Genomic DNA, 22,331 nt, shown 5'->3' on the forward strand with positions numbered 1-22,331 from the left:
ATAGTTGGTGGTTTCTTGGATTTCTCTGTTCAGAAATTATGGGGCAGATTTACTAAGCTCCAGTGAATAGTTTGAATCCAAAAATATTAGAATTTCGAAGTAATTTTTTGGGTACTTCGACCATCGAATTGGTCAAATTCAATATAATTCGATCGAATCGTATGATCTGAACGATTCGAAGTAGAAATCGTTCGACCATTCGATAATTAAAGTACTGTCTTTAGAAAAACCTTCAACTCAATATTTCGCCAAATAAAAGCTACCAAATTGAATGTCAGCCTATGGGGACATTGTAGGTTTTGGGCACTTTTTATGATCGAATAAAAATCATTCGATCGATCGCTTAAAATCGTTCGATTTGAACAATTTTATTGTTCGATCGAACGATTTTTATTTGATCGTTCGATCTAACCTTTTGCGTTAAAATCCTTCTAATTCGATATTCGAATTAGAAGGATTTTACTTCACGGGGTTGAGTTCGAGTGTTTTTTTAACCCTTGAAATTCGACCCTTGATAAATCTGCCCCTATGTGAAGGCAGTCCCACTTTCCTCCACATGGAGTAGCAATTGATACACACAATTGGGGCTTGCAACATGTATTTATTTTATTTATTTAGAGAACTAATTGTTGCAATTTGGTGTCCCTTAGTGCTCTAGCATTTGCATCAGAGGATTTCATGAATTACCTTCTATATCTATAACTGGCATGCTCAGACTGAATGAGTTGCTCCTATAGTGGCATCAGTGGACCTGCTTCCATTGCTCCCAGTTCAGTGCAAGTTGAGCATTTGTACACTGCATAATACAATGCAGTAAGTTTGCCTAGGTGCAGTAACCCATAGCAACTAATGAGATGTTTGCTTTTAAACAAGTGACCGGTAAATGTTACTTCTTGATTGGTTGCTATAGAGGACAGGACCTGTAGCAAACTTTGCACCTTTTATTAATAACCTTGTTAATATAGTTATGTGCCTCCAGAATGGTTTCCAGAGGCAACACTTCAGCAGGGAGTGGATGAAGTGCTTAAAGGGACACTGTCATGGGAAAAATATTTTTTTCAAAATGCATCAGTTAATAGTGCTTCTCCAGCAGAATTCTGCACTGAAATACATTTTCACATGACCAGGCAAAATTACCCGAGGTGGCTGCCTACACAACAATATTACAACAACAAAAAATACACTTGTTGGATTAGGAATAAAATTTTATATTGTAGAGTGAATTATTTACATTATAAACAGTGTAATTTAGAAATAAAAAATACATCATAAAAATCATGACAGAATCCCTTTAAGATAGGGATATCCTACATTAGAGGAGAGCAGACAGCTGTAACGTCATAAGAATTGGTTCATCATGCACCTCATCTTATTCCACAATACTGAACAGCTCACTTGACTTTCTTCTTAATAATTAGCAGACATCATTACTGTATGACAAAAAATGTATTCAGCATTAGGCTCCACATCCTAGTGTTGTCTTGGTGGAAAGGTCCTTATGTTTTAAATTTACACATAAAGTGGTTTTGTGTGCAACATGGGGCATCATTCCAGCTGATGAATTCTGAAGAGACAAAGAAAGGGGATTATTGAAGAGAAGAATGTATGAAACCAGCCACTGAGCTGAAATTTAGTGAGAGTATGAAATGTTTTCATTACAGAACTGACCCCTCCAAACAATGTTCTCAAATGTATCCTATGTCGTAGGCCAATCCCCTAGGCAATCTTGTGATAACTGAGGGACTAATAATAAACTTTCCAGGCAAATAGCAAGATGTCTGATTGGACATTACTGTTCTATAGTGGTTGTTTCTGAACATGTTTTAACTCCCCCTAGCACTGCATTTTTCAGGTTTTCTTCACAGGAGTCTTAAGGACAGATTAATTAAAGATTAAGCTGGTATTGTGCAATCCTACGCAAACATAAATAACTAGTACGATTGGAAATGTCTGTAATTTTTTATTTTATTTTTCTTCTGAAAATCAATAAAAAATAAGTTACAAAAAAAAAAAAAAAAAACTAGGAATCCAGAAGGAGTTTCCTATTTCACATCACTTTTCAGCAATGAGCTTTAACACCCATCTGAATCCCCAATTAAAATAATTTCCCTTTCTTAAAGGAGAATTAAACCCCTCACAATGTTAAGTCCCCACTGGTCCCCCTCATTGGCCCCCCTCCCTGTCTCCCCCCTGCACAGTCTTTCCCCAGGATTCTGTCCCCTCTTTAAATAGTGACCGCACATGCAGAGTGAGCTCATGGGCGCCAGCTTCTTCTCTTCGGTAATCTTCCTGTCTTCTTCCTCCCCTTCTGCAATTTTTGTCTCTTTCATCGCATGCGCAGTTGTCAGAAACCAGAATATTGCTCCAACTGCGAATGCGCCATTATGCCTCTATCTTCACGAAGATTACCGAAGAGAAGAAGATGGCGTCTGTGAGCTCTGCTGCACTCACTCTGCATGTGTGGTCAGTATTTCAAGAGGGGACAGAACTCTAGGGTTAGACTGTGCAGAGGGGAGGCAGGGAGGGGGCCAACGGAGGGGGCCAGTGGGGACTTAACGTGGTGGGGGGTTTAGTCCTCCTTTAAACGATTGCTTAAATTAAGGAGCTTCAGTGCAACTCCAAAAACAATATGAATTATAAATTGTCCCCTAGATAAATTAATAAAGCATATGTGACCTGAAATATATCTTTTATAAATACTTTTTGCAAGGTAAATTGTTGCCCAAAATGCGTGTATGACTTGAAACAAGAGCACCTCCAAATTCCTTTCAAACACATCTGGAGCGTCTCTGAAGCAGCATCACTAAACTTCAAGTAGAACCCATGCTGGAAATGAGGTTGAGCCGAACACTTACTGGTTTCTACTGCCAGCTCTCCACAATATTCATTATTGATATTATTTGGCTCTCCGTTTTTCCAATTTCTGTAATTATACATTGAGCCATAATTCCACTTCCATCTAAGGTTCTAAAAGGAAAAATAAAATCAACTGTAAATGAGGTTGAAAGCTTATTGCACAAATGTATTATTCAATGTCTATCCTGATTGCGAAGCCACATTTAACATAAAACAAAGGAGGTTAAGCTCCTGCCATTAACAAGAATCATTTTCAAGGATGTGATGCATTCTGCAGGAGATTAAACTGTGAGAGCATCCATGCTTCAACCAGTAAGTTCTTACCTGTTCAGAGACATATCCAGACATCCCCATTGGCTGGATAAGCAAACACATGGCTTGCAATTATGTCAGCTTCAGAATTATCGAAGATGGAGGCCAAATGTGCACCATATCCATAACTGACACATTTAAACTAATAGATGAGATAAGATTGATATTAGTGAACCAGAGAATTGCTCATACAATGTCCTCAAATTCTTGTCATGCATGATCAGATTTGTTTGGCTGATATGGCAGCTTTCTAACGAACTCTCAAATAGTTGTATAAGTGGAGCCAAAATGTTACATTTGAGCCATCTAACTGTAATCTGATTAAATCTAAATGGTAAAACCTGCATATTCGTGCCCAATAGACTGTTGCATGTGCCTGCTTAGTTAGTGATCTGATTGTACTGCTCAGGGGATATATTATCATATTTAATTTAAAGTGGCTTTACACTTTGTGACTACAGAACCTCCACTGACACTTATTTTATATTGAAAGTGGGGCAGCTGTGAGATATACAGATGTTTGTTAAGCATGACTGTTTAATATTCACATTCCAAAGCATGGAGAGTTTATACTTATGTGTATATGCTGTATGTTTCCTACTGGTCAAGAATATAAGCTTCGGGTCCGCTACAGTAAGACGTTACATAGTCTGATTGGACTGAAAAGTTTAGAATAAAACTGTGGTCCCCAAAGCCACCCTTCAGCATTTGGAATACATTCTTGTATGTGCCCTGGTGACCAATCTCAAATCCAAATAAATCTTTGTCATTTTTACTTTCCACAAACTACACCCCCACCATTTGACCAATCTACCAGTCGCATTACAAAGCAATACAAAATACAAAACAACACAACATACAAAGCAATAAAGTGTGCAGAACAGAATCATCAATCATTTATGAATTTTTCATTGTAACTTGGCTTTAGTTGGTAGTCACGTATTACTGTCCACGAAAAGCAAATTCTAGTATAATTTGCTCCTGTTTTAAACAATGAATCCTGTGAGAATACAGTTGATTGGTACTGCGGATTACCTATGTAACCTTAAAACACAATTTGCAAATGATCTTTATTTTTTAGTCTATTTGTATTTTGTTTCGAATAATGGCTCCTTTTGTGCTGTTAATCTCAAATTTGCAATATAAATGACCATCTGGTTGTTCAGGTTGTTTTAGGCTATTCTAAAAACTGCTACATCATAGGAACCTGTATGCAATGTTTTGTCTTTATACTATAAAGCAAAATCAGTCTGGGTAGTTGAAGCCTTGACACAGGAATCACCAGGTCATTTGTCCCTGTCCCCATTCTGTGGATATGCTGCAACAGGCCCGATCCCCACACATTAAGGGCAAATCACCTTTTAGACCCTTGAATAACATTCTGCCCTCCTGATCTGCCTCCTTCCCTTCCATACTCACCGTCAGACAATGACACTCTGAGAATCACACAGCTCAAGAGGACTGAGGAGGAGGTGAAGATGATGAAACAAGAAAGTATTATTATGAACATGTATAATAGATAGGTTAAAGTACTATTGAATTAAACTTCACACAATATGAAGCAAAAAAAGACACTACCACAGAAGTGAAGCAATGAAGCAGTAAAGAAAATATACCTACAAGAATAACAGAATTCCTAATGAACTCCTCCTTTCAGGAATATGTGTTTCATTTGTCTTCACGAAAATTCACTGTGGAGAATTCACTGCTACAAAAAAAGTGCCAAAATTGCCCCGCGCATTCAAATTGTCGTCCATCAAAATTATTCGGATGCCCATTGACTTTAATGCAATTCGTGAATTTTTGGCGACAGATTCGGCCATCACTAGCTCTTACCTGCTGCTACTGTATGTTTATTTCCCAGTGTGTGGTTACAGACACACATGCCCAAGGTTTTATAAGAGACCCTCATACAAACTTTTTTACAGCCCAAAAGGGAGGGGACAGTTTGACAGATGGTGAGCATAAATCCTAATTATGTTTTATACTTAGTTTATGTTATCAGTGGGTGTAGCCCCCACACCCAGGCAAGTATATGGCATGGAAATTTGCTGACCACTTGCATAAACATGCACTTCATTGTGCTTTTTGAGAGCAGATTGGTCACTGTCATTTGGACTTTAATCAGGATAAACAAAGCAGCACAGATAATGTGCAACGTAGGTATATTGACTCCTATTGACTTTAGTGGGATTCATTTGCATATGATAAAGTGACCTTTGTCCTACTAATATGATTATTAAGTAATACAGTACATTCTCTGAATGCAGTAAAGGCAAAATGAACTTCACTGAAGATCTAATTATTCATTAAATGCTCTGAGCCACACGTTATGCTAAACTAAGCAAGGGTAAGCTTCTCTAAAAGCGCCTATTTATTAAACCTTAATTTTTTATGGTTATGTTTTTTAAGGGGAAAACTTTTTGTATAGAAAAAAACATGAATTTTTAGAGATTTATTATACCCTAAAGCTGCTAAAAATCAGAATCCAAAAATAATCCAGCTAAAACCTGTCCAAGTCTTGAAGAAGTCAATAGCAGATCTCCCTTTTACAATTTGAAGACATCATGATCTGCACTGGTTTTCATGTGATAATTCAAAAAAGTCAGGTGTCCAGGGATCAAACTCGAAAAAATTCATACTATTCAAAGTTTTGCGGAATTTTGTAGAGACTTTTCCAAGCTCATTTTTCATTTTCACTGTTCGGCATTGACTGCAGCTCTAAGCTGGCCATAGACGCAAAGATCCGATCGTACGAATCAACGTACGATCGGACTTTCCCATCTCCCGACCCTCCACTAACCATTCAGATCAAAGTCTTTACCATTCCGATCAAATAGAACAGATCAGCCGATGTTCTGCCCCTGAAAGCAATCGTACGATACTTATGTCTGACAACACTAGTGACAGTCTCCCTCTGAAAATCATACGATCGGCAATACACGCAGAGATATTATCGGCAGGCGACAGAAATTTTCTTACCTGTCCGATCGACCTAACAACCGATCTCCGACGGACGAAAAATGTCGCGACTCTCCACACATGGTCTGAAAATCGTACGAATCCACGATTCGTACGATCGGATCTTTGCGTCTATGGCCAGCTTAACTCCTCTATCCAAGATCATTTTTTTATAAATGAGTTAAATTCGTCGATCAGCGTTGGGTTGACTTTCTTTTAATAAAAAAATTTACATACATTCAAGTTTTCATAAATACCACTCTTAAATAAATGTGTTTTAAGATATCCTTTGAAAGCTAAAAACATTTAATTTACTTCACTGTATGTAGTGCATGTTAGAATGATAGCTTTCCCTGTCTCCTGCTCTGTTCTGCCTTCCCTCCCTGTGTGTGCCATTCTCTGCTTGCCCAGTGCTGCTTGTGTGTGCCATTCTCTGCTTGCCTAGTGCTGCTTGTGTGTGCCATTCTCTGCTTGCCCAGTGCTGCTTGTGTGTGCCATTCTCTGCTTGCCCAGTGCTGCTTGTGTGTGCCATTCTCTGCTTGCCTAGTGCTGCTTGTGTGTGCCATTCTCTGCTTGCCCAGTGCTGCTTGTGTGTGCCATTCTCTGCTTATTCAGTGCTGCTTGTGTGTACCATTCTCTGCTTACTCAGTGCTGCTTGTGTGTGCCATTCTCTGCTTGCCCAGTGCTGTTTGGGTATGCTATTCTTTGCTTGCCCTACGCTACCTGTGGGATGTAAGCCTGTTACATGGGGTTTGTTAGCATTTGGAAATTGTTGTTAAGGGCCGCTAAGGTGTTTAATCATGTGTTGGGGGGTTGTTGTACTATCCACAGGGGAGGATGAGGCATATGGATTTAAGGGTATGTTTTAACATGACTTCAATTTTTCACATATGAGTGATGAGGGATTTCCCTGCAGAGGGCACCAACCATTTGGTCTTTTGGTGTGCTACCACCGTATGAGTGCAGACTGCTCCAACTGTATGAGTGCAGACCTTCTTGCAGTAGTTTTGGATAATTCATTGGCTCTGCATCCAGGCAAATTCAACAACCTTATCGAGAGTGCCGGCAACCACCAAACTTGTATGTATGTATATATATATATATATATATATATATATATATATATATATATATATATATATATATATATATATATATATATCTTCCAGATGAGTATCCGCACTCCGAAATCAATCTTAATGAAGGCAAGGGTGCACGGTAAATCTTGTATACACCAATGTTTTATAGACCAGCACTCCCTTTGATGTAAAACAAATAATCTTTTATTGCATCATTATCCAACGTTTCGGTCCCTGTTGGGACCTTTTTCGAAAAAGGTCCCAACAGGGACCGAAACGTTGGATAATGATGCAATAAAAGATTATTTGTTTTACATCAAAGGGAGTGCTAGTCTATAAAACATTGGTATATATATATATATATATATATATATATATATATATATATATATATATATATATATAACAACCAAAGGGGTCGGTGCACACAGAGCACAAAATGGATGCCTAGGTGCTGGAGCAATTAAACATAAAATGGAGATAACAAGAAGAGCCCGCACACACAGGACTTGAGTGAAGAAAAATTATTTTCGTTTATTCAACGTTTCGGCCCAGTCACATGAGCCGTCTTCAGGAAGTGAGGGTGTACCAATAGGCATACAGATATTTATACATTTGTAAAACAAAAAGGGGCGCCAAAAATCACAAATAAAAGGTAACAGGAAGCATGGGTGTGTAATGCTCGTGGGGATGACGTCATCTATTGTTCAGACCCGTCAGGTAAGTGTTGAGCATACATATCTTAGTGAGGTAAGGTAAATCATGCCTGTTTTCGTGCCGTGTCCTATATTATAAAAATGTGAATATAAGCAAAGTCTAAAAACAATTTAAAAACAAGTCGGGGATTATCCCCGCCACTCATAGGGCCGGCCTGCATTCTGTGAGACACAGGAGAGGAAAAACAGCTGATATCGCCACCGGTACCAGGTACGGGTAAAGACGTATAGAGAGGACGGTACCTGTGTGGTTGCGCATTCCTACAATCAATTGCCCATACGTGTCAGAGAGTCCAGTACGGTCTCTAGGAAACATTCCTTTCATTAAGCGTCTGCCCTGCCGTCAAGCGCTGCCCTTGCCGTTAGAGGCTGTGGAGGGGAGCTGTCTTTAAGCCGTAAAAGGCGGTATAGGTAGAGGTGCCTGTATGTTTAGACAGCGGACCGATTAAACGGTTCGCAAACCCAGAACACAGCTTCACGGCACCCATCTTCTACCAATAAAGGAGCATCCCCAACTTACATTCTCATCGTGCCAGGCATAGGGTATTCATAAGACGCGTAGAGAACCGGTATCTGACTCACGGTTGGGGGCGGATTGTAATGTCATTAACTCTCGGTCTATTACAGGTGCTGTCCAACGTCTCCCGAACCCTGTGTGGGGCCGTCCTATCGCACATAGTTCAACTGTATCTCACTGCTGGCGGGTATCCTGGAAAGAGAGTGGAAGGAAACAACAGAGTTATAGTATTGTTATTATGTATAAATGTATCCAGTGAATAAAGAAACATATGAATTCTAATGGCCTGTTTTGTATTAGTCATAGAGCCAAAGGGAAATTTCTCACTCCAATCCTCTAGTGGTTCGCATATCCCGAATGGCAAAAGCATATACGGTATGACACCTATATTGGGGAAAATATACAATAAGCAGGAGTTGGAGGCCACAACACAGGCCTAAATAAAGAAAAGCTAGCTGGTCATAGGGGCGATAGAGCAGAGAAAAGCCTATTTGGTTGTGGAGAGGCACATAATTAGATGTATAAGGCACCAAGCTTTGGATGTCATAATGTAGAAAGAACATTAGGAAATATATGACAATGTAAGCAGGGGGAGAAGCCCCCCTTAACAAAACAAAGAGAATTTTAGTGGTAGGCCAGAGAGCTCAAGCAAGACAGAAAGTTATCGCTCAATACACAAAGGTAGGATAGTCCAAAAAATAAGTAAAGATTCGAAATAGTATCCACAACAGTCCAAAAATAGTTCTAAAACAAAAAAATCAAAAAAAAAAAACAACAAAAAAAAAAAAAAAAAAAAATCAAAAAATCAAAAGAAAGGGGACATAGGTAGAGTCTCGTTTAGTCCTCTGGGGGCCAGAGTATCCAATTTGTATATCCACATCGATTCCCTCTGTAGGAGTAATAAACCCCTATCACCTCCCCTCCGTGGTATCGGGACATGATCAATCATCATATGGCGGAACTGAGGAAGAGTATGCCCACACTTTAGCCAATGTTTAGGAACAGGCTGGTCAGCTTTACCACCGGCCAGGGCCAGTCGGATTGCACTTCTATGGTTATTCATTCTCTCCCTGTAGGTTGTTGTTGTTTTACCTATATAGTGTAGGCCACACGGGCACCAGGCCATGTATATAACATGGTCCGACAAACAAGATAGTCTAAAGTTAATAGAGTATTTGTGCCCGGACCTAGGATGCGTGAAGTGTGATCCTTGTAACATGCCGCTACAAGTTAAGCAGTTCTTACATCCAAAACAGCCTTTACGTAGTGGGTTGCCCAGCCAAGTTATCCCCACCTTAGGATCAGGTTGAATATCCTTGACCACCAACAAGTCACTGAGATTGCGTCCCCTTCTGTATGCTACTAGGGGCCTCTTTTTCCCAAAAAATGGTAAGTGAGTGTCCGTATTGATAATCTCCCACCTGTTTGTAACAGCAGATTTTAAGCTACTGCTCACCGTGGTCCACTGTGAGGTGAAGAACAGATCAGGTGACGATTTCTCTGTCGCTTCAGTCTGTAGCAGGTCATCCTGGGTCCATTTCTTGGCTCTCCTGAGCTGTTCATCTATCAGAGTGGGTGCATAGCCCCTAGAGAGAAACTGATCAGCCAAGTTAGTAAGTTGTTGTTCTGCATTGATGTTATCAGAATTATTCCTGATAACCCTCAGGAATTGCGAATATAGGACCCCTCGAGACATGTGTGGTGGATGGTGTGAGCTAGCGTATATCAAACTGTTTCTGTCAGTGGGTTTTTTGTATAATGTAGTACCTAACCTGTCTCTTTTCTTAAAAATGGTCAGATCTAAATAGTGGATCTCCTGTGGGTCAAATGACATGGTCAATTTGATGGGGGACCCCAAAGCATTAAGGGAATCAAGGAACTGTAGTAAATCAGTCGAGGAGCCTGTCCAAATCAGCAGGAGGTCATCTATATAGCGTTTGTAGAAAAGTATATTATTACCACCCCTGGGGAGTAGGTACTCAGTTTCATATTCTTGCATAAATAGGTTGGCAAACGAGGGTGCGACATTGGAACCCATGGCCGTCCCTGACGTTTGCAAATAGAATACATCCTGAAAAATAAAGTAATTGTGCGATAGTATCATGTCAAGTAGGAGGATCAAAAAATCAACTGGAGGAGAGCCATGGTGATGTTTCTGTAAAGCCCTCTCACAAGAGGCAACACCTTCCTTGTGGGGTATCACTGTATATAAGCTGGAAACATCCATTGTTACCAGCAAAACGTCTTCAGGTAGTTGTACACCTTTCAACAGGCTTAATAAGTGTTTAGTATCCTTAATATATGATTCCATTTTCTGGACCACTGGTTGCAAAAAATGATCTAGATATTTAGCTACAGGCTGAAACAAGGACCCAATGGCAGAGATAATCGGGCGGCCTGGGGGAGCTACCATGGATTTATGGACCTTGGGTAAGGTGTAAATAAACGGGATTTTAGGGAAGTCCGTTGTTAGGAATTGTCCAGTGTCTTTAGTCACCCATCCTGCAGTGATACCCATCGACACCACCTCATCCAGTTTTTGTTTATACATAGTTGTAGGGTCTTTTGATAGTCTGTGGTAAGTAGTGTGGTCACTTAACTGGTTAGAAATTTCTTGGATGTAGTATGTTTTATCCAAAAGGACTATCGCCCCCCCCTTGTCAGCTTGTCTTATCACAATACTATTATCAGCCTTCAGGGTCGAGATGGCTTCTTTCTCAGTTTTAGTTAAGTTCGAGTGCCCTTTCTTGTCCATCTGGTGTATTTTTGCTGAATCCCTGGTCAGAAGCTGTGTAAAAGTAGAAATAGTGTGGGCGGTATTCGTGGGCTCGAATGTGCTTTTTTTTGTAAATAGGGGTTTCTCAACCTGAGGCATCCCTTTGAAGTGATCCTTCAATTTTAATAGTCTTTTGAACCTATGAATGTCTTTGTATACCTCAAATGGTTCGGAGGCATTAGTAGGCACAAAATTAAGTCCGTAGTTCAATAAACTGGACTCTCCTTTCGTGAGGGTATGATTGGACAGGTTGATCACTATGTTTTGCTCCTGCCCCTTCTGGGGGGCCTGCTTGTTGTGTTTTTTTTGTGGATGTTTCCAGCTTATATACAGTGATACCCCACAAGGAAGGTGTTGCCTCTTGTGAGAGGGCTTTACAGAAACATCACCATGGCTCTCCTCCAGTTGATTTTTTGATCCTCCTACTTGACATGATACTATCGCACAATTACTTTATTTTTCAGGATGTATTCTATTTGCAAACGTCAGGGACGGCCATGGGTTCCAATGTCGCACCCTCGTTTGCCAACCTATTTATGCAAGAATATGAAACTGAGTACCTACTCCCCAGGGGTGGTAATAATATACTTTTCTACAAACGCTATATAGATGACCTCCTGCTGATTTGGACAGGCTCCTCGACTGATTTACTACAGTTCCTTGATTCCCTTAATGCTTTGGGGTCCCCCATCAAATTGACCATGTCATTTGACCCACAGGAGATCCACTATTTAGATCTGACCATTTTTAAGAAAGGAGACAGGTTAGGTACTACATTATACAAAAAACCCACTGACAGAAACAGTTTGATATACGCTAGCTCACACCATCCACCACACATGTCTCGAGGGGTCCTATATTCGCAATTCCTGAGGGTTATCAGGAATAATTCTGATAACATCAATGCAGAACAACAACTTACTAACTTGGCTGATCAGTTTCTCTCTAGGGGCTATGCACCCACTCTGATAGATGAACAGCTCAGGAGAGCCAAGAAATGGACCCAGGATGACCTGCTACAGACTGAAGCGACAGAGAAATCGTCACCTGATCTGTTCTTCACCTCACAGTGGACCACGGTGAGCAGTAGCTTAAAATCTGCTGTTACAAACAGGTGGGAGATTATCAATACGGACACTCACTTACCATTTTTTGGGAAAAAGAGGCCCCTAGTAGCATACAGAAGGGGACGCAATCTCAGTGACTTGTTGGTGGTCAAGGATATTCAACCTGATCCTAAGGTGGGGATAACTTGGCTGGGCAACCCACTACGTAAAGGCTGTTTTGGATGTAAGAACTGCTTAACTTGTAGCGGCATGTTACAAGGATCACACTTCACGCATCCTAGGTCCGGGCACAAATACTCTATTAACTTTAGACTATCTTGTTTGTCGGACCATGTTATATACATGGCCTGGTGCCCGTGTGGCCTACACTATATAGGTAAAACAACAACAACCTACAGGGAGAGAATGAATAACCATAGAAGTGCAATCCGACTGGCCCTGGCCGGTGGTAAAGCTGACCAGCCTGTTCCTAAACATTGGCTAAAGTGTGGGCATACTCTTCCTCAGTTCCGCCATATGATGATTGATCATGTCCCGATACCACGGAGGGGAGGTGATAGGGGTTTATTACTCCTACAGAGGGAATCGATGTGGATATACAAATTGGATACTCTGGCCCCCAGAGGACTAAACGAGACTCTACCTATGTCCCCTTTCTTTTGATTTTTTTTTTTTTTTTTTTTTTTTTTTTTTTTGTTGTTTTTTGTTTTTTTGATTTTTTTGTTTTAGAACTATTTTTGGACTGTTGTGGATACTATTTCGAATCTTTACTTATTTTTTGGACTATCCTACCTTTGTGTATTGAGCGATAACTTTCTGTCTTGCTTGAGCTCTCTGGCCTACCACTAAAATTCTCTTTGTTTTGTTAAGGGGGGCTTCTCCCCCTGCTTACATTGTCATATATTTCCTAATGTTCTTTCTACATTATGACATCCAAAGCTTGGTGCCTTATACATCTAATTATGTGCCTCTCCACAACCAAATAGGCTTTTCTCTGCTCTATCGCCCCTATGACCAGCTAGCTTTTCTTTATTTAGGCCTGTGTTGTGGCCTCCAACTCCTGCTTATTGTATATTTTCCCCAATATAGGTGTCATACCGTATATGCTTTTGCCATTCGGGATATGCGAACCACTAGAGGATTGGAGTGAGAAATTTCCCTTTGGCTCTATGACTAATACAAAACAGGCCATTAGAATTCATATGTTTCTTTATTCACTGGATACATTTATACATAATAACAATACTATAACTCTGTTGTTTCCTTCCACTCTCTTTCCAGGATACCCGCCAGCAGTGAGATACAGTTGAACTATGTGCGATAGGACGGCCCCACACAGGGTTCGGGAGACGTTGGACAGCACCTGTAATAGACCGAGAGTTAATGACATTACAATCCGCCCCCAACCGTGAGTCAGATACCGGTTCTCTACGCGTCTTATGAATACTCTATGCCTGGCACGATGAGAATGTAAGTTGGGGATGCTCCTTTATTGGTAGAAGATGGGTGCCGTGAAGCTGTGTTCTGGGTTTGCGAACCGTTTAATCGGTCCGCTGTCTAAACATACAGGCACCTCTACCTATACCGCCTTTTACGGCTTAAAGACAGCTCCCCTCCACAGCCTCTAACGGCAAGGGCAGCGCTTGACGGCAGGGCAGACGCTTAATGAAAGGAATGTTTCCTAGAGACCGTACTGGACTCTCTGACACGTATGGGCAATTGATTGTAGGAATGCGCAACCACACAGGTACCGTCCTCTCTATACGTCTTTACCCGTACCTGGTACCGGTGGCGATATCAGCTGTTTTTCCTCTCCTGTGTCTCACAGAATGCAGGCCGGCCCTATGAGTGGCGGGGATAATCCCCGACTTGTTTTTAAATTGTTTTTAGACTTTGCTTATATTCACATTTTTATAATATAGGACACGGCACGAAAACAGGCATGATTTACCTTACCTCACTAAGATATGTATGCTCAACACTTACCTGACGGGTCTGAACAATAGATGACGTCATCCCCACGAGCATTACACACCCATGCTTCCTGTTACCTTTTTATTTGTGATTTTTGGCGCCCCTTTTGTTTTACAAATGTATAAATATCTGTATGCCTATTGGTACACCCTCACTTCCTGAAGACGGCTCATGTGACTGGGCCGAAACGTTGAATAAACGAAAATAATTTTTCTTCACTCAAGTCCTGTGTGTGCGGGCTCTTCTTGTTATCTCCATTATATATATATATATATATATATATATATATTCAAACCTATATACATGTTGCTGATACTACTACAACTGTTGAAGGCTGACTGTTCCAACTATGAATTAATGAATCTTCAGGTTATAAAATATAAAATTATTATAAGCTACGATGGATCCCCACCAACTGTTAGGCTGCAGTTCAAAGCTTAACCCCAAAAAGTCTGAAACCCTCTGCCTGGTAGGATATATTGATACAGTCAATGCAATTATTTGAATGAGAAAATATTCCCCAAAATATAGAAAATCCATCATGATTGAAAAAAACTGAAATGTTATCATCAAAATTGATTCTGTTCGGTAAAAGTAGCCAAGTTATAAAATCACCTACCAAAAGAGATGTAACTGGAAAGAAGTAAAACAATCACGGGGTAAAAAAAATGGTGGTATGAACTTTAAGAAATGGCATATGTGGTTAATAGTATTTGAAGCAGGTAGTTTAATGATGCCATTTTGGCATTTAGAAAGACTTAAAATCAGTTTCTTTGGGACATAGCAATTAAATAATAATCCTGGCCTCTTCCTTGATGCTATGATGAATTATATATTGATACTGATATATGTGGACCAGACTGTTATCGTTTCACAATTATAATGATTTTAGTGCAGTGAAAGAATCATGTAAGCAGCAAACATGGTTTTAATAAAGCGATAATTTATTTGTTTAAATTCCAATTATAGAACAACTTTATGGCTTGAATTTACAGACATAGTTTCGACGTCCTCCACACCCAACATCATTCCACTTCTTATACTCTAAACAGAAAAAAATAACAGGGGTTTAAAAATTGTAATTAAAAGATTTGAGAAATTCAGCAATAAAATAGTCTACTGTAATAAATTTTGCTTCTTCTTGTCTGAAAATGACCTAATTGTCCAGTGTTTTCCGTGTAATTGACAAACTATTGGTTATGCTACATAATGGGAAATGGTCGATGGAGCCCCTGGCAAGGCTGAGGGACACATATAGATCCCAAAGACTTAAAGGGATTCTGTCTGATTCTGGATTATTTCTAAATTACACTGTTTACACTGAAAATAATTCACTGCAATGTAAAATGTAATTCCTGAATCAGCAAGTATATTTTTTTTAGTTGTAATATTGGTGTATAGGCAGCCATCTCAGGTCATTTTGCCTGGTCATGTGCTTTCAGAAAGACCCAGCACTTTAGAATGGAACTGCTTTCTGGCAGGCTGTTGTTTCTCCTACTCAATGTAACTGAATGTGTCACAATGGGACCTGGGTTTTTACTATTGAGTGTTGTTCTTAGATCTTCCAGGCAGCTGTTATCTTGTGTTAGGGAGCTGCTATCTGGTTACCTTCCCAATGTTCTGTTGTTAGGCTGCTGGGGGGAAAAGGGAGGGGGGTGATATCACTCCAACTTGCAGTACAGCAGTAAAGAGTGATTGAAGTTTATCAGAGCACAAGTCACATGACTAGAGGCAGCTGGGAAACGGACAATATGTCTAGCCACATGTCAGATTTCAAAATTAAATATAAAAAAAATCTGTTTGCTCGTTTGAGAAACTGATTTCGATACAGAATTCTGCTGGAGCAGCACTATTAACTGAGGCTTTTTGAAAAAATCATATTTACATCTCTGTTAAATCTCACCAATAGGTTTATGAGCTTTTGGTTTTTTGTTATTGTTTTAAAACATGGAAAGGCTTACTTACTGGAGCCACTTATAAGAACAACACAGAATTCTTTTCCATTGGCATTATCTGGCAAACCCACTTTCCAAGCTTGAAAATTAAACATGGACCCATCTGTCCACTTCCAGCGACCATTCTAAAGAAAAGTAGATCTTTTATTAGCATTATCTCCCTTCTAACACAAAATATATAATGTCATTTGCAAAGTCCCCTAGTGATCCTTCTGAGTGTCTCAATGCACTCACCTTTTCTGGATCATGCAAACCTATCCATACCCCTTCTTTATCCTGGCTTGCAGACACATGACTTCCAATAATGCCAGCTTCTGCATCGTCCATTATAGATGCCAAATGTGCACCATGCCCATAACTGCCACATTCATACTACAAGGTAGAGAGAAGATGTTTGCACAAAAGAGTGTAGGTTATTAGTTTACATTAGCAAGAAGACTGCTTAACTTACAAAAACACTAAACTGATTTACATGGTTATATTACCTACTATATACCTAAAAATTGATTCTGGAAACAGGTAAATGATAAGAGAATAGGTAGAATTTAATCAGAGAGGGATGATTGAATAGATTGAAGATGACACTGAAGAACGAGAATGTAGAATATTTGATAGACAGGGCTTTATTCACTAAGATGCATGTGCATATGTTTGCTGAATATTACCAATTTAGGTAAAGTGAATTATGAGTAGGACAGATGACATCTGGGTGTGTAGATCTTTATATCATTGCCATATTGGCAGAGAGTTTTTATTAAAACACAGGAAAAAATGCTCCACTAGATACAAACCATTATATTCAAGAAATCCAAGAGAAACCAACTAACCAAAGAGAGCTGCTCCCCAAAAGTATAGCCATCTGGGAAGGAATTATGGCAGCATGTAAAATATAACTGCTGCCATTAGAACACAAAATACCCTATACCCCTAAACATCCTTTTTAACACCCTACAATATGTGTTTATAAAACATAAAAATGTTGTTTCGATAACAGATGATGTAACTCACCTCAGCATCAGCCCAGGTTACAGGATTCTTACTTACAGCATAGCAATCTGACCTGTAGAAGAACCAGCCCGGGGGGCAAGAGGTACGTACAGAAGCACCTGAGAAAAACAGAAAGTGTGATCCTTAACACTGAACTCCACAAACAGAAATGTCAGAAGACTAACAATACATGTCAAATGTAACCAAATACCTAATTTTCTTAAGAAGGGATCAAAAATAAAACACATCTAGAATAAGAAACAGTGACCTGAGGCTGATTTGCAATAGCCATAAACCTTGACTTAAGTAGAGTAGCCAACAAACACTCCTTTCCTTTCACTTCTTTATACTTGTAGAGGCATATTTATCAAGGGTCTAATTTTGAATTGAAAAAACTTTGAAATTCGAATTCAAAAAGACCAACCCAAATGAAGTTGAAGGTTTTTTTTGGTCGAATAGGTCTGTTTTCGATCGAATAGGTCCGTATTCGGCCGAATCGAAGGAATAGTTCATCAGATCGAGTTTGATTAGAAGTTTTTCCAAAAAAACTTTGATTTTTCAAAGTCCACCAATTGACTCCAAATAGGTTCTAGAAAGACCCCATAGGCTAAAACAGCAATTTAGCAGGTTTTAGATGGCGATTGGTGCTACTATCAGAGACCTGCCATTAAAGTCTGATATCATTAAGTATACATGCTTTATATCCTACAGATTTGAATTGGGCAGGGAGAAGATAGGTTTGTGGATGGACTAATAACAACATTGGCAGCACAGGGTTCAGAAGGTTTCTATTTTATTGCAGCAGAAGACACCAGATTCTATTCTCAATATGTTGTAAGGGAATTGGGTTGAACAATACCACTCCCATAGATAAAACACAGTGACTTAATAATAACAATAGGACTTTATCAGCTTTAGTGACCTCCTCAGTTATCAGATGTAGTAGAGGGTTAAGGTCAGGGCACACAGGCAGATTCGGGGAGATTATTTGCTCCGGCGACGATATTCGCAAGTTGATCCTTCCAGAGGACACAATGTCATCCATTGCTATTAGAATACATTAGGTTCCATTTGAAGGTGCAAACATTGGTTTTATAGTAAGAGATGTGAAGTTCTCACTATGACACAGTTGTACTAACAGAGACATTAGATAATACAGTATAGTAGAAAGGTTTGATGCCTGATCAGCAAGGGAGAGAATTGGAGTGGCTTCAGATGCAAGTTTTGTGCTTCTTCTGGATCAACAGTTAGGAAGGTAGGCTGAACTTGGTAGACACATCTTTTTTAACCTAAATTACTATAGTTCATGAACCTTGGCTTGAAAAATGTAGGCACCATGAAATCTGCATTTCACATTTAACATCAACATACAAAAACAACATAACATATATATGTACTGTATATAACCCTCTCTGGTATCTTTTAGCAGTTACAGGTAAAGGTAATCATGTTAAACCATATATTAAATTAATGCAAATGTTCCCTTTCCCTGTATACAAGCACTTTACAATTAAACATTTACACCAGGTTATGTTTACAGCTCTCATACATAAGAATTCCCCATCTTTTTTTTTTAGGCTTCTGAGATAAAAAGCTTATCATACACTATAGCATTACATTTGTTTTGTTTTGCCAGTACAGTATAGGAGTATAATTCTACCAAACCCGAATGTCAACAATTTGGATTTAGTCCTGCTGAGTGGAAACCATCCAATCACACACATCCAGGATCCAGCCATGTTTGTTTAACTAATGCAGCAACACAAACTTGGAAGTAAAACAAGAACCATAAGTAATTACCCATTTTGTATATAAAATGAGAAGAAGCAGAGCACATATTTCTGCATGTAGGACCTCATTAACATTATGCCCATTTCTTCCTGAAGCCAAACCTCAGAAGTGCTATTACACTTATTTATAATGAATTAAAGACAGCGCTTAGTTTTCTATCAGTGACTCACCTGCTGTTAATTCCATCATGATAGTGACGTATCCCATAACAGTGATAAGTACTCCTGTGGTAGCAGTCATTGTGGATTGCTTACAATAGTTTGATGATGACAACTCTCTCTGCCTGGTCTCAGTTGTTGTCCCTGGTTTGTCCTGATTCTTGTAACTCACTGATCTCTTTTTCCCTGTTAACCTGCAATAGCAATATTTAAAGGAAAGAGCTGCTATGGGTGGACAGATATTTAGGGAGCGGTTTCTGAGTCAGATCTTGGTCATCTCTGGACATTGCCCTTAGAGGTGACAGATGTACATAGTCAATTTATCCAGAACAGAAAGATTCCTCTCACATCCGGGTAACAACTTATTGCATAACATCTGCTGTATAGTTCGTTATTGATGGAAGCTAAGTTACTGATCGATGAGGGATGTTGTCAGAAGTGGCTATAAGTCAATATGCTTATCTTATCATGGATGGTATGGGAAACATACTGTGATCAAATGCATTCTGCATGAAATAAGGCAACATTATATTTTCCGTGCTCAGTCTGAAAGCTGCTAAAGCGGTTGTTGATTCACTGCTTATAATTCACTGCTTATAACCCAAACCATGCTGGAAATTGTACTTTAACTATTTAATTAACTATTTTATCCAGTTAAAAAGGGAAATATTAAAGAAATCTATACTCCCAAGCAACGTAGGTCTCTATAATATTATATTGCATGAAATAGCTCACCCTGCTTCATTTTGATTAACCTTTTTCATAATTATATACTTTTAGTAGTATGTGCCAATCAATAATCCTAAATAGAAAATTGCCATTTTAAGTACGAAGCACCGCCCCCTGGGATCATATTTACAGTGCACACAAACAAATCGAACATGTAAGGTCACATGGGCCAGATTCAATTCAGTGGTTTATCACATAAACTGAGTTTCCAGACGATAAACCGTGAGAAGTTTTTCAGCCTTGAATTGCATCTCCAATTGAATCTCGTCACATGATAAACCTTTTTCTCACTGAATTTAATCTGGCCCCTAATATCCATCAAAAGTATTCATTCTGGGGTAACGTTTACCTTTATTTTTGCTACATATGTGAATGGTGAATGCTGGTCATAGTCAGATTACTAATTCAACATGCAGAAAGTGTATTATAAGAATGCTGTGACTGGTTTGGGGTATTCCATCTCATAAATCTGTGCAATTTATCTCTCTAAAATACACCGAGAGGAATGTCACACATCATGCTGCAGAATGAAGTTCAAATTTATTGTAAGAGGAAAATAATTATGAATTTATTTGAAATGCAATATGAATGGCATTTGCAGAATGCCCAGAAATACATGGCAGAGAACGTTTTGGCAGCTGCTCCAAAATAGATGTTAGGACTTATAAGTGTTCAGCAGAGTGTACAGGGAGATATCATTTTTTATATATTTTACAATCCACCCCATAGTTGCCAAACATACAGTATATATGTATATGTTTAATAGTCAACAGTTTTGTAAATTCACTATAAAAAACATTACTTCAAAAGTTTACCCTAGCCTCATCACTGCAGTAAGGTCTCTGTGACATGGGGCAGGGCAGCTAAGATAAATACGCTTAATATGCATGCCATACTATGATAGATGTGCTTATTTGGCAGACATTCTTAATACAGGTACATGAGAAAGGATAGACCTATAGTAGTGGTGTGTGGGTCGACAAATTGTCTATCCGACCCGAACCCATCACTCCGCTTCCCCTTATATACCCTCCCCTGTCTCTGAGATCACAGAGGGGGCAGGGCAGGCAGGGGTGCGTCTATAAATAGATGCTGCCGTAAGCGGAAGTGATGCATACTTAGGTCATTTTTGGGATGGGCGTCAGGAAGAGCTCGGTCTGAGAACACTATGCATGTGTCGGCCCAACCCGTGGTTCCCCAGGTTATCGGGCCGGCCCGCACATCACTAACCTAGATCTGTTTCTGCCCTAATGCCGGAAAGGGTAACTGCAAGAAATATTATGATTATTGTTTACATTGAATACATGTTTATTGAGAAGGATTATGACAGCTCAAAATGTAATAACTGTTGGGAAGACAAAAAAAATTCCATGTCATCTTTGGAAGTCTACAGAGGAGGTCACTGAAGTTCCACATAATTGGCAGGGAAGAGCCCTCGACGCCCTCCGCAGTTTCCACACCACCAGCCCTCATCCAGCATATCTATTTCAGTGATCAAATCCTGAGGTTGGAAAGAGATCTCGTCATCCCCACCTGTCAATAATAAAGGAAACAATAATAGTTAAAGGACCAGTAATATCTTTAAATACTAATTCCCTAATTTCTTGTGTATAATGTTCACTTAAGGGCCAATCCACTAACATTGAAATTTGAGTTTTTTGCACTAAAACTCGTGAATTTGAGATTACGAAACTCAAATGTTTGATATTTTTTTGCAAAATGTAAAAAAAGGACCAGTTAATTGGCTCATGTGACCTAACTTATAGTTTGTTTGTGTGCACAGTGAATCATAGGATCCCAGGGGTCGGACCTTACTACTTAAAATGGCAATTTTCTATTTAGGGTTATCTATTGGCACATACTACTACAAAGTATATTATTATGAAAATGGTTTATCAACATGAAGCAGGGTTTTACATATCAGCTGTTTCATGCAGTATTCATGCAGTATAAATTTATAGAGACCTACCTTGCACAGGGGTATAGTTGTCCTTTAATATTCCCCTTTTTAGTTGGCTAAAAATGCTGTCTTAGTTAAAGTACAATTTACAGCATGCTATGGGTTAATATAGGCAGTGAATCAGAAATAGCTTTAGCAGCTTTCAGACTGAGCATGCAAAAATATAATGTTGCCTTATTTCATGGGGCAAAAACAGCAAATTGCATTTATATCCCAGCATGCTTCCCATACCGTCCCTGATAAGATAAGCATATTGACTTATAGTCACTTCTGACAACATCTCAGATCTGTGACTTAGCTCCCATCAATAACAAACTATACAGCAGATGTTATTCTATTAGTTATCTGGATGTGAGAGGAATCTTTCTGTTCTGGATTAAGTGACTATGTACAAATGTCTCTGGGGCACTACCTGCTAGGAATGTTGGGGCTGCGTGGGGCTATTCAGAGTAAAAGCTAGTGATTGGATCCTTATGAACCTGATCCTATTGTG

At 39.3% G+C, this 22,331-nt stretch overlaps 3 protein-coding genes across 4 annotated transcripts in view; all 3 read right to left on the reverse strand.

The window, feature by feature from the left end:
- Positions 1-1,224: 1,224 nt before the first annotated feature.
- LOC121401530 (C-type lectin 1-like) lies at positions 1,225-5,250 on the reverse strand. 2 transcript variants are annotated; one of them, XR_005966321.1, is made up of 3 exons: positions 5,005-5,250; positions 2,856-2,967; positions 1,225-1,564 (listed from the first exon to the last, which is right to left on the reverse strand). XR_005966321.1 is itself a non-coding variant. In XM_041586637.1 (3 exons), exons 1-3 carry the CDS (start codon positions 3,229-3,231, stop codon positions 1,497-1,499), a joined length of 231 nt encoding a protein of 76 aa, XP_041442571.1. In that variant the 5' UTR covers positions 3,232-4,643; the 3' UTR covers positions 1,225-1,496. The 2 variants fall into 2 exon arrangements, 1 of the variants encoding a protein (XP_041442571.1); XM_041586637.1 differs by lacking the exon at positions 5,005-5,250 and adding an exon at positions 3,181-4,643.
- Positions 5,251-15,181: 9,931 nt separating this feature from the next.
- Positions 15,182-20,298, reverse strand: LOC121401531 (regenerating islet-derived protein 4-like). The gene is made up of 5 exons (XM_041586638.1): positions 19,162-20,298; positions 17,222-17,319; positions 16,448-16,585; positions 16,224-16,338; positions 15,182-15,302 (listed from the first exon to the last, which is right to left on the reverse strand). The coding sequence occupies exons 1-5, from the start codon at positions 19,229-19,231 to the stop codon at positions 15,235-15,237; spliced, it is 489 nt and encodes a 162-aa protein (XP_041442572.1). The 5' UTR covers positions 19,232-20,298; the 3' UTR covers positions 15,182-15,234.
- Positions 20,299-20,399: 101 nt separating this feature from the next.
- hcls1.S (hematopoietic cell-specific Lyn substrate 1 S homeolog) overlaps positions 20,400-22,331 on the reverse strand; it is a 37,358-nt gene continuing 35,426 nt past the window's right edge. The window contains exon 17 of the mRNA XM_018250845.2: positions 20,400-21,411. Coding sequence (XP_018106334.1) covers positions 21,278-21,411 — 134 coding nt within the window. The 3' untranslated portion in view covers positions 20,400-21,277. The remainder of the gene's footprint in view (positions 21,412-22,331) is intronic.

Source organism: Xenopus laevis, chromosome 3L (assembly GCF_017654675.1).
Source record: "Xenopus laevis strain J_2021 chromosome 3L, Xenopus_laevis_v10.1, whole genome shotgun sequence".
Lineage (NCBI taxonomy): Eukaryota > Metazoa > Chordata > Amphibia > Anura > Pipidae > Xenopus > Xenopus laevis.

Excerpts from the sequence above, each read along its gene's own strand:
- LOC121401530 (XM_041586637.1), bottom strand. The coding sequence starts at position 3,231 with ATGTGTTTGCTTATCCAGCCAATGGGGATGTCTGGATATGTCTCTGAA. Across the intron at positions 2,968-3,180 it reads CTGGATATGTCTCTGAACAG|AACCTTAGATGGAAGTGGAA; the intron begins GTAAGAACTTAC and ends TTTTCCTTTTAG. Across the intron at positions 1,565-2,855 it reads AGAGCTGGCAGTAGAAACCA|AATTCATCAGCTGGAATGAT; the intron begins GTAAGTGTTCGG and ends TTGTCTCTTCAG.
- LOC121401531 (XM_041586638.1), bottom strand. The coding sequence starts at position 19,231 with ATGACTGCTACCACAGGAGTACTTATCACTGTTATGGGATACGTCACT. Across the intron at positions 16,339-16,447 it reads GTTTGCATGATCCAGAAAAG|AATGGTCGCTGGAAGTGGAC; the intron begins GTGAGTGCATTG and ends ACTTTTCTTTAG. Across the intron at positions 15,303-16,223 it reads TGTTCTTATAAGTGGCTCCA|AGTATAAGAAGTGGAATGAT; the intron begins GTAAGTAAGCCT and ends TTTTCTGTTTAG.